Below are 12,813 nucleotides of genomic sequence, written 5' to 3' on the forward strand. Positions count from 1 at the left end.
CGGCTCGCGTGAGTTTCAGACCACCCGGAGCAAGGTTGAAGTTGGTAGATTTTTGTTGGTGTCTGTGTGAGTTGCAATCGCGGAAATGGTCTCGCGATTGCGGAGAGTTGTGAGGGGCTGAGGAGGTTTTGTGCTTTGCAATCACTGGGTAAATATCGCCATTGCGGTTGGCCTAGCAGTTTTTCGTATTCGCTTGGCCAAGGTTGCAAATGCGATGAGTTAGGGGCGAGGGCCAAGAGAGCTAGCTGGTATACGTGATCACGTGAGTGATTCTGTAAACGTAGAAGAGGAATTCTTGGGGGGGGGGGGGGTTAGTGGGGGATATTGATAGGTTACATGTACTTTGGTTATAAGTACTTCACTTTATGTTTTGATAATCTAACAAACTTACTATCCAGAACCAGATAAGGAACCTGTTACACATTTACAAGACCTCAAGTTCACAAGATTCTAGGTTGGGACTCAGCGTGGAATATGATTCAACTCCTCAGAGTGGAAAGAACAGTTGAGGGACTAGGTCCCAGAGACTGTACGAAGTCAAATCTACACTTGGAAAGTTGCTGCCTGGACATGCTATTGTGTAGAACAATGCTGCAGTCAACTTTCCAGAAAAGACTTCTTACCCACATTGCTTGCATCATTGGAAGTGATGTCACACATGTATATATGCATTTAGGGAGGTAAAACAAAGCACTTGAACACTTAAAGATTACACACAAGCTCACTCACGTGACTATTTAGCCAGTATGTTTCAAGTGCCTCAAGAACAAAGCAACTATGGACCAGTTCCCACATCGAGTTATTGTGTGTCCTTAGTTGAGTTATAACTTTATAATAGTTTTTCAAATTGTCATTCCTATCCAGCTTATTCAGAAGCACTCTATAGGAACATCTTTGTAAACCTTAAACCTGCGTGTTTAAGTCTTGGTTAGAGCTAGTCAAGTTTTAAAGTCTTTGTAATAGAGTTATTACAAAGTGGCTTGTAATAGGTGTATTATAAGTTAGTAAGGGATTAAGAGTTTAATTCCTAGGTTGAATAGGTTGTAATCTGAAAGTTTCTCAGTAGTGAAGTTGAAATCTTACTAGGGTAGGTCATGGTTTTTAACCCTGTTGGATTGGAAAATTTTCACATAAAATTCCTCTTGTCATTTAACTTTTATTCTCTGTGTGTGTACTGTCGAACCTGATAGAGAACCTGGTTCTCTATAGAAGTTTTTGGACCCATACATTCTATCAATTGGTATCAAAGTAGGTTCTTTCTATTAGGTTAACAACTAGAAAGGATCCTCATAGCTGCTCCTACTAACTTCAAAGAAGGCCAGTCCACGTACAGACCTCCTAGGTTCAATGGTCAATACTATGGGTGGTGGAAAACTAGGATGCATGACTTCATCATGGCTGAAGACTCTGAGTTATGGGATGTAATATGTGACAGACCTTTTGACCCTACAAAGAACCTTGGTGATCCAGCTGTAGCCATTCCCAAGACGTGTAAAGAATTCGATGATGCTGATGAAAAGGCCATAGAAATGAATTTTTGAGCAAGGAAAATTCTTGTGTGTGGTATTGGCCCTGATGAATATAACGGATATGAGCTTGTCAATCAGCAAAAGAGATCTGGGAGGATCTTAAGATAGCTCACGAGGGAACAACTCAGGTGAAACAATCCAAAATTGATATGCTCACAATAGAATATGAACTCTTCAGAATGAAAGATGATGAATACATCCAAGATATGCATACTCGATTCACCTCCACTATCAACGAGCTTCACTCTCTTGGTGAAAGTATTCAAAGAACAAGCTTGTTAGAAAAATCCTTAGTGTACTGCCCAGTTCTTGGGAAAGCAAAGTTAACGCCATTACAGAGGCTAAGGACTTACAGACACTGACCATGGATGAACTCGTTGGAAACTTGAAAACCTATGAAATGAAGAAGAAGGTCAATAAAAGAAGAGAGCCCAAGAGAGAGAAGAAATTGTTCCTCAAGACGGACAACAATGACTCAAGTGGTGAAGTCGGGGACATGGCTTACTTGAAAAAAAGGTTCCAGAAGATGGTTCGCAAGAATGGAGGCATTCCAAAAAGAGGTAGCTCTAGCAAGCCCATAAATTATGACCTTTGTCATAAATGTGGCAAGCTAGGAAACTTCATCAAGGATTTCCCCCTCCTAAAGCAAGATCAGTATAATAATAACTTTGACAAAGCAGCAAAGATGAACCAGGTTCCTGACAAACGCTTCAAGAGAAAGAATGATGCTGACAACATTGTAAAGCAAGCTCTTGCTGCATGGGGAGACTCCTTCAGCAAATCTGAAGAAGAAGACGACCATAGTGGCAGTTCAATGATGGCAGTGAAAAATGAAACAATTGAGTATGATTCAATATTTGCTCTAATGGCTCAATCCGATGAAGATGAAGATAACGATGGCGATGAGGTAAACTTTCTGGATGTTCAGAGAAATCTGAAATCTTACTTTCCTATAAAGCTCATGTCATTAGCAAATGTGCTAATTGATGCTTACCATAATCTTATCAATGATAAAAATGCTTTAACTATGGAACTAGAGGAAGCTGAATAAACGAGAGATGACTTAGTAGTCATTGTAGTTGATTTAAAAGAAATAATAGATAACCTACAAATAGAAAAGAATGCCTTAGAAGAGAAAATTGCTAGTATAGAACATGAACGAGATGATTTAATGGTAGTTGTGGTGGACTTAAAAGAAACCATTGAGTGTGCAAGTAAAGAAAAGGAAATCTTGACTAAGAGAGTTGCTATCATTGAGCAAGAAAGAGATGACCAAGTAGTGGTGGTAGTAGACTTGAAAGAAATAATTAAGGATTTTATAACTGCAAATTGGCTTGGACACTCTGAAAAAGGAAAGGAAGTTGCAAGTGAAGCACACATTAAGCTTGAAAATGAGTTAAACTTGGTAAAAACTAGTCTATGTGCTGAACTTGAGAAAAACAAACAGCTGTAGGATGAACTAGGGAAAGTAAAGAGTGATTTTAGGAAATCTCTCAAATGGACTTGGTCCTCGAATTCTATCACTGCCATGTACACCAACTCTTAGGGAAACAGGCAGGGGAGTGGGTTTCAAAGGGAAAAGATTCCCTACAACTCTCATAGCAAGTATGTTATTGTACCCGACAATTGGCTATGTACCCACTGTGGCAACAATGGGCACCTTAAGGAAAATTTCATGGCCAGGGTTCAGTCTCATCAGAGAAATAAAGTCTTTGCTGAGAGAGCAACTACTACAAGAGGACCTGCTCCGTCAAATAGGAAACACATTTTGCCTGCTTGGACTAAGAGAGCACTCATTCATCCTTTTTCTCTTAACAAGGGACCCAAACTTGTTTGAGTTCCTAAATCTAAACCTTGATTTCTATTTGCAGGGAGTAGTGAAGGAAAGCAGCCAATAATGACACATGAACAGTGGTTGCTCAAAGGACAGGACTGGAAATACATTCAATCTTCCTTCACTAAAAATCCCTGCAAGGAGAGAGTGTACCCTTTTTAAAAATGGTTAAAAAGGGGGTAAGCTCTAGGAGTTGGAAAGTTTGTGCCGAAGGAAATAAGGTGGAATTCTTGTCCAGGATATTCACAATCTCAAATCCTATGACTGGTGAGGTATTGTTGTAGCCAAAAAACACAAGAGTACGTGAGTTGTTGTGATTGAGCTTCTGCAAAGTGGAGACATAAGTTGGTTGAAAGCTGTTGAAAACAATACTGAATCATGGGACAAAAGTCTGGAGCATTACACGATGTTTATCTCCAAACAAACTAGATTTGAAGAACCTGGTTCGTGATCTGATCAAGTTGAGTAACAAGTATTATGAGTGTGCACTACCTGTGCAAAAGAAAAGCATGTCAGATCTTCTTTCAAATCCAAAAAAGGGGGGCAGGCAGTTATTCAGAACCAAGGATGAGACCTTTCAAGAAACTGTATTTTTATTAAGAAGATCCAGGTACCAGTAGAAACAAACATGGATTGCATCAGACTAAAGCATGGAACAGGTTTAAATAATGCCATAAGTGGATGAATGCTATGTTGAAAGAAGAACTACTCAACTACTTAGCTCAAAGAACACCACCTCAGATAGAGTTGTCGAAAAAAAGAAAAGAGCTCTTGAAAATTTAGGCGTGGCCAATATTAATTGATGAAGGGTTTGCAAACATCTTGACTAAAGCTACTGACTCAAGTAAGGATATCTAGGTATAACTGTCATGTTCTCAACAATGGGAAAGGTCAGCCTTAAAAATCTGATGGTAGAAGAGATGGAGGAATCCTCCTGACATACTCGTCTCAAAAGAGAACAGAAATCCTAATCAAGGTAGAGAATGCCCATTGATTCCAGCAAGGAACTAGGTCCCATGTCTACAACAACAGAAGCTGAAAGACAAGCTGTTGGAAAGAGGGATTTTGCATAGAGACATCACTGAATCACTCATGTATCTCACTAAAAGTAGACTAGACATCGTGGTCAGAGTTGAGTTTTGTGCAGGGTCTCAGTCAAATCCAAGGTATTCTCATCTGAAGGATGGTGTAAGTATATTGAGGCTCAAGGAAGCAGAATTTAATGGCACTCTCAACAGCTGAAGCAGAATATGTATAATCAGCATCCTGCTCTGGTCAAGTACTATGGACCAAGCAACAAAGTGCTATGGACCGAGCAACAAACTAGAAGAACTTGAGTCCAACTCAAGAGGTCCAAATATAGTGATTGCTGAAGATCTAGTTGCAAACATATTCACCAAAAGTCCAGGGAAGAAAGCATTTTGAGAAAGATCACCTCGTACTAGGGGATGATGAAACACAACTGAGAACGTGGTTCCTCATTATTGGTTATGAAAGTTATATTCAGGTAAAAACTAGCTAAAGTGTTTTTTGGCTAAGCCTAACTCACCTCTATACCGTTATAGGTAGACACGCATGATGACTACAGAAGCAAATGATGCAGTGCATGATGAATAAGGGGATAAAACTCGCTTGCCAGACCTATCATGGAACCTAGTTCTCTAATGCAGGTTAGTGGTTTCCTTGTTCTTTCATACACAATTTAGAATGAACAAACAAAACAATGGCACATCATCATCAGCGTGACAGTCTCTTTAAAGTCGTGTCTCTTCATCCAATACGTCACAGCACCAACGTCACTCCTTTATCTATATGATACATCTCCCAAGAAAAAGGGTGCCGCTATTTCAGAGCATGTCCCTCATCATAATTAAATCATCATCACAACCCTTTCTCTTCCAAACTTAAAATTCCTGTTTGTCTTCTCTCTTCTCAAATCCACAGTCCCTCGAGAATAATCTCATCATGTCTGAAAATCAAGCAACCATTAGCATACCTGATAGCACTATGATTGAGTCCTCACCAGTGAGAAGTTCAGTGGTGAACATCTCTCCAAACCCTAAAGAAGAGTCTCCTCCACACTCCACTCCCTTTCCTACCCTCTCTGAGTCCACTCCTCCTCTAAGCAAGTCTGAAGATGTCTGTCCTCCTCCAGTCTCACCGTTCAAATAGAGTCAACAAGGTGAACAAAGGAACCTCGTTCAAGAACCTTCTACTCTATCCATGACTGAGCACTTGAGTGAAAAATGGGTGACTAGCCATGAAGAGTTTGAGATCTCCTGGACAAGTGAAGACTCTGAAGGCATCACTCCTTTGTCTATTGAAATAGCCATGGAACCACAATAAAAGGAGGAAATAGAGAATATGCTATCCATTGCGTCAGAAGGGGTCATTATAGAGGAATGTGAAGGAGGGTCTGAGCCACAAAGGGAAGAAATAGAAGAAGAGGGAGTAATTGTGCCCTTTGAACAGCCGGCACAAGATGATGCTACTGGGGCCCCAGATAATGAAGTTGATCCCTCCATGGAGAAGCCAGGTCAGGAGCCATCTTCCAGGTCAGTGTTGATCCTACTCCCTCTCCCCACTTCGAGGCTGAGCCTTTGAATATAGTGGTGCGTGAGATAAATCCTGACAGTGAAGAAGACGCAAATGATTTAGTGTATGCTAGTTTCATTAGGGCTATGACTAAGCTAGTGATAACTTCAGAACCACCTCCTAAGCGACCTACTACTCGGTTGCAGCAAAAGGAGGCTCTAGAGTTTGCCTTCAAGAAAAGTAAAAGGAGTAGAAGAAGTGGAAGGTTGGTCAAAGATGGAAAAGTTATACAAGCAGAGGATGTTCCTGTAGTGGATGTGAGGAAACCAAAGAGGAACCTAGTTCCCCGTCCCGCAAGTCTTCAAGAAAGAAGCACTCTCTCTCTCTCAATCTGAAAACACACCTCTAAGGGTGCTGAGAGTTCTTCTAAGAGTGATGTTACTGGTTCTAGAAAAAAGTTGGCAAAAAGTTCTAGTGACAAGATAGTGAAGAAGCGTGGTGACAAGTTTGATGAGGAAGAAGTGGAGAAATCTGGTGAACATAGATAGAGCAAGTCAGTGGAGAAAGAAAAGTCTATTGGCAAGTTAGTGAAAAGAAAGAGGGATGATGATGATGATGATGATAAGGAACCTGGTTCCGTCAAGAAAGGAAAAGTGAGTGAAACTCTGAGGTCTAAGAAAAGAAAGTTGGGGAATTAGAAAGTGTTGTGGGGCCGCACATTTGCCTCTGACATTCTGGAGAGTGATGGGATGAGACAATTGGTGGATATTTTTTATGCTCAATAGTGGACCAATTTGTTTACAAGTGAGGCTCCTATAGTGTATGAGGATGAGGTGTGGAGTTTCTACACTAACCTCTTCACAGTAGATGGTGATCAAATCTATGTGTTGGTAAATGGGGTGGACATAGTGATGGACTCTGCTTATTGGGGTTAATTCTGGGTGTTCCTGCCAAAGGAGTGTCATCTGCTCAGGATGCTTTCACACCAAACTTCTGAAATGCCATTGTCAAGGACAAAGCAGTACAGCATGGGGAACATGTGCATAAGAAGCCACTCCTTCTAGTTTATCAGCTGCTCTTTGAGATGGTTAACACAGTATTGCTTTCCCGTGCTGAAAGAAGGTCTGTTGCATCCAAAGAGGACTTAGTCCTTATGGAGACTTTGGACAATTTCTCCTCCATCAATTTGCCTTCCTTAATGATTGAGCATATGCAGAAGGTAGAGAACCTCAAAGACGGGAATCCTGGACTGCCTTATGGGTTCCTTCTCACAAAGGTCTTTGAGTTTTTCAAAGTACCTCTGGGTCATGCCAAAGTGGGCACCAAAAACAATCTTTTTCAAAAACTACTCTGGAGGAGTGTGAGTGTATTGACAAAGTTGGAGTACTTGGAAACACTTCCATAATCTCTCAATCGATAAATGCTCAAAATAGTGCCACAGAGGAGATCCGGAAGTTGAAGGCTAGGAATGCAATTCTTGAGAATCAACTCAGTTAGTTGCAAGAGGTTCCTGGTTCTAGTGGTTCTCACAGCGCAGAGGTTGCACGCCTATCAAAGGAGAATGTTGATCTAAGGAAAAAGGTGGAGGACCTGAAAGAAAGACTGCTCAATGAGCAACTGTCCGCGAATGTTCGCATGGATCTTGTCCTCAAAACTCTTGCTTCCTCTTCCAAGTCCCCTTCCACTAGTGTCCCTTAAATAATGTCCCCTCAGTATCCAGTTTCCAGTGTCTATCTTTTTAAAGTGTTGTTGGTGATGTTTTCTTATTTCTAGTATATGTTTTTGTTTGTTCTAGACTGTGGTTGAAAAACAATGACTCTTCTCCCACTTGTAATAGTCCAATTCTGGTTAATGAAAGTGGTTTCCTTTTTGCTATTTATGATGTTGCTCATTTACTTCTACTTTTTATCATGTTGTGAGCACATAAGTGACATGGTTAACTATGCTAGACTTCTTTATGTTGCTAACGTATTTTGTCCTTTTTATGATGCCAAAAGGGGGAAGAAATATGAGATATGAGAATATAAGATATGAGAAGATTTAATTGAATAAACAAAATACGGATTCAGGGGAACCTCATTCAGGGGGAACTCACAAAAGTTCAAGTATTGACAAAGGGGCCTTAGGGTCCTTCTGGTTCACAATCTGGTTCCTTTGTGGATCCTTCTAGGATTTTCAATTATAAGTTTGTCATCATCAAAAAGGGGGAAATTGATAGGTTACATGTACTTTGGTTATAATTACTTCACTTTATGTTTTGATAATCTAACAAACTTACTATCCAGAATCAGATAAGGAATCTGTTACATATTTACAAGACTTCAAGTTCACAAGATTCCAGGTTGGGACTCAGCGTGGAATATGATTCAACTCCTCAGAGTGGAAGGAACAGCTGAGGGACCAGGTCACTACCAGTTCCCTAGGAGACTGTAGAAGTCAACTCTGCAGCTAGAAAGTTGCTGCCTGCACACGCTACGGTGTAGAACAGTGATGCAGTCAACTTTCCAGAGAAGACTTCTTACCCACCTTGCTTGCATCATTGGAAGTGATGTCACACATGTATATATGCATTCAAGGGAGGTAAAACAAATCACTTGAACACTTAGAGATTACACACAAGCTCACTCACGTGACTATTCAACCAGCAAGTTTCAAGTGCCTTAAGAACAAAGAACAAAGCAACTACGGACCAGTTCCCACATCGAGTTATTGTGTGTCCTTAGTTGAGTTGTAACTTTATAATAGTTCTTCAAATCGTAATTCCTATCCAACTTATTCAGAAGCACTCCATAGGAATATTTTTGTAAACCTTAAACCTGTGTGTTTAAGTCTTGGCTAGAGCCAGTCAAGTTTTAAAGTCGTTGTAATAGAGTTATTACAAAGTGTCTTGTAATATGTGTATTACAAGTTAGTGAGGGATTAAGAGTTTAATTCCTAGGTTGCATAGGTTGTAATCTGAAAGTTACTCAGTAGTGAAGTTGAAATCCTACAAGGGTAGGTCGTACTTTTTAATCTAGTTGAGTTAGGATTTTCCACGTAAAATTCCTCTTGTCATTTAACTTATGTTCTCTGTGTGTGTACTGTTTAACCTGATAGAGAACCTGGTTCTCTATAGAAGTTAGTGGACCCACAAATTCTATCACATACCCTTCATTCGGCAACACCTGGTGTGGAGCCGCTCTTTGTGGAAGCCTTCGCGTTCCCGAGGTCTCTTGCCGCGTTCGCGAAGGGAAATTGAAGGCAGAAACAAGACGGCTCTTTACAATCATTAGGTTTTATCCGCGATCATGAAGGGTAGCACCTGGCATAATATGATTTTTAATACGGGACTTAGGCTCATTTTCCCCATTTTTCTTTTGACTTGGGCAATTTTAGAGCTCTTTGGAGGGGATTTTAATCAAACAACATAAGGTAAGTGATTTCTACCAATTATGAGTTAAATATATGGATTAGGTAACGATTTTAACATAGAAATTAGTAGAATTTTGGGATTTTGTTGAAGAACCCAGGGTTTAGTAAAAATGGGATTTGACCACAAAATTGATTATGAAATTGGGTGCAAGTTATATATTTGAGTTCGTAATGCCATGGATAACATTTATCTTCAAAAAAAATTCGGGATCTGGGCACGTGGTCACAGGGTTGACTTTTGTTTACTTTCCGCGTTGGGTTGGAAATTTCTTGTAGTTAAATTATGAATTTTTTAGCATACATTGATTGGTTTGTACGTCCTTTGACTAGTTTTGGGTTTTTTAGCATTGATTTGAGGAGACTAGTGAGTTTTGAGAGCCGAGTAGAGGGCTTGGAAGCAAGGTAAGTCTCTTGCCTAATCTTGTAGGAGGGAATTATCTACATAGGCATTTTTAAATGTTGTGTGCTACTTGTTATGGGTACTATGTATGTACGAGGTGACGAGTGTCCGTGCGTAGCTTGATTCATGCTTATGTCTGGATAGACTTAGAACTACACCATGGCTTAGTTGTACTACTTGAATCAACTTGTTCTTTGGATTACTTAAGTTTATAATTGAGATTTGCGACTAGAATAAATATATTGACCAAGCCTCTTACTTTGGATTTTTGTGGAATATTTGATGAACGGTAGTTATGTGTCTTCTCGAGTCGCACACATCTTTACAGGTGAGAAAGTTTCTTTATTCTTATGGGATCAAACCATTCACCTCGGCAGTATTGTGTAATATTCTTATGAGATCGGGTCGTTCGCCTCGGTGGGATTGTGTAACATTATTCTTATGGGATCGGGCCATTCACCTAGACAACATTATATAATATTATTCTTATAGGATCGGGTCGTTCGCCTCGGCGGTAATGTGTAACACTACTCTTATTGGATTGGGTTGTTCGCCTCGGTAGACTCGTGCATATTACTTGAGATTTGACTTTGTATTAATATTAGTTTATCTTGTGCCTTCGAGGCAGGTTATGACATTTGGTGATCTCGTAATTATTCTTGTTTAGGATTTTATTATTGATATTTATCTATCTCATGGCCACTTGTTGTGTTTCATACCTGTCAACTTTATGTACATTGTTTAGTAAGTGTCAAAGTCGACCCTTTGTTACTACTTCTTCGAGGTTAGACTAGATATTTACTGGGTATGCATTGATTTACGTAGTCATACAACAACAACAACAACAACAACAGTATAGTCCCACAAGTGGGGTATAGGGAGGGTAGATAGTATGCAAACCTTATCCCTATACCTCAATTGTACAAAAACAACAGCAACAACACAACCAGTATAGTCCCACAAGTGGGGTATAGGGAGGGTAGATAGTATGCAAACCTTACTCCTACAGTGAATGTAGAGAGGTTATTTCTAGTAAATCCTCGGCACGAGGAAAATGAGAAAAGAGAAGTAGCAACAAGCAATAACGAGAATAAAATAAAAGAAAACAAGGCGAAAGGAACAACATGAAGATATTAATCTACAATATTAGAATACAAGACTGCCACTAATAACAACTGAAAATGTCCGGAAACCCGCACAACTATCTATTAGCCTACAACCTTAATTCTTGAACTCTACACATTCTTATTAAAGGTCATGTCCTCGATCATCTGAAACAAAGTCATATCATACTACACTTCTGCACTAATTATGCAGCTATTAAGGCAGGTACTTCAGGCGGTCATTCGGGCGCGTAGACGCACTATCTGGAGACTTAGTAGTGAGCTTATCTCCATGCTTTGATCTGAAGTACCCAAAGTCTCCTTGTTATATTTATTATTTCTATCTATTTTATTCTAGACAATAGTTATAGTGGTTTTGCATATTCTACTAGATTACTCATGTACTCATGATACCGATTTTGGAGATTTCTAATAGATGTTCACAGTTGTACCTAATGTTATTATCACTTCGTTTCATGTTTTATTTATACTTTGTGATCTGGCAAGGAAGAACGTGTACTTTTCATGGTTTCTAAATTTAATTACATTTACTTAACATAATTCCTGATTTTAAAAGTATAAAATGGATAATTAAATTAGAAGTTTACCGTTGGCTTGCCTACGACATCGTTGGGCGCCATTACGGCCTATGGTGGGAATTGAGTCAGTGACAACAAGTGATGGTTAGGCGCCATCACAATCCCTTGGTTAGGATTTTGGATCGTGACAAATGGTCCAACTCGTCGAATGTCAAAGCCGGTATGGACTAGGCTAGGTAGGTATGAGCCGGCCTAAATTGACAACTCTAATTTTAATTAATTTTGAAATTGTAATTTACTTTTAAAGGATACTTATAAAGTTATCTGTTCGGCCTTAAATAAGGGAAATTTTCGTTCCTATACCATATAGGATACCATATAGGAAACTATGTTCATAGTTTGCATATTACCCGCTATGCTAATAGTATTTCTACAAAATATAGACAATTCATTAAATAAGGAATCATTGTAGCTGTAGGCTTCCTTATTTAGGCACGTTAATATTGGGAAATTAAATATTCTTCCCACGACCACCATCACATTCCAAGAGACGTATCTGGATGTAAATCCAGCACCAGTTGTTGCTGCATCCTCAGCACGAGGCCCCTACAGAAGCTACATGGGAATTGCAAAACCAGATATATTGGCACCAGGGGTGCTGATTCTTGCCGCATTAAATATTCTCAATTCTTCACGCAAATCAAAAAAGACTAAATCTTCTACAATTCTTCTGCAACAAATGCAATTATGTCTAAAATCCCAATTATGCAACAACTGAATGGGAATTGGGACAGCTATGGGAGATTTAGAGAATTTCGAATTTGGGTTTTCAAAAATCATTATTTGTTTGGATTGGGTGTTGTTGCAAATAATTGGGAATATGGTTTGGAGTTTATATCTCAATTTTGAGGGGTTTTGGTGAAGATTAGACTTGGTTTTGGCTGAATTTCAGATTGAAACTCGAAGAAGAAGAAGAAGAAGAAGAAGAAGAAGAAGAAGAAGAAGAAGAAGAAGAAGAAGAAGAAGAAGAAGAAGAAGAAGAAGAATAAGAATAAGAAGAAGAAGAAGAAGAAGACATGACATTCATTATATTGCAGAAATTGTAGAAAAATTGTATTCTGTTGTTTATTTATTTTTCTTTTATTCATTTACCTATTGTACGAAAGTTGAACAATATTGTATAAAAATTGTATTTAAGTGGTATTATATTGTAGTTGTATATAACTTAATAGAAATAATGTACGAAAATTATAGATAATTTGTAGATAAGTTGTATAATATATAATTAGTTGTATGGAAATTATTTTTACTATGTATAAATCAGATACAAAATATACAAAAGACATACTATATAAAATTTGTATGTAAGTTTTATGTTATTGTAGTTGTATTTAACTAGTTGAAAATAATGTGTGAAAGTTGTAAAAAAATTGTAGATAAGTTGTATTCCTCTATAACGGGA

At 38.9% G+C, this 12,813-nt stretch overlaps 1 protein-coding gene across 1 annotated transcript; it reads left to right on the top strand.

Annotated features, from left to right (window-relative positions):
- Positions 1-1,394: 1,394 nt before the first annotated feature.
- LOC107800008 (uncharacterized) lies at positions 1,395-1,891 on the top strand. Its single transcript, XM_016623149.1, has 2 exons — positions 1,395-1,491; positions 1,608-1,891. The coding sequence occupies exons 1-2, from the start codon at positions 1,395-1,397 to the stop codon at positions 1,889-1,891; spliced, it is 381 nt and encodes a 126-aa protein (XP_016478635.1).
- The last annotated feature ends 10,922 nt before the right edge of the window (positions 1,892-12,813 follow it).

The sequence above is a fragment of the Nicotiana tabacum genome, chromosome 10, assembly GCF_000715075.1.
Source record: "Nicotiana tabacum cultivar K326 chromosome 10, ASM71507v2, whole genome shotgun sequence".
Lineage (NCBI taxonomy): Eukaryota > Viridiplantae > Streptophyta > Magnoliopsida > Solanales > Solanaceae > Nicotiana > Nicotiana tabacum.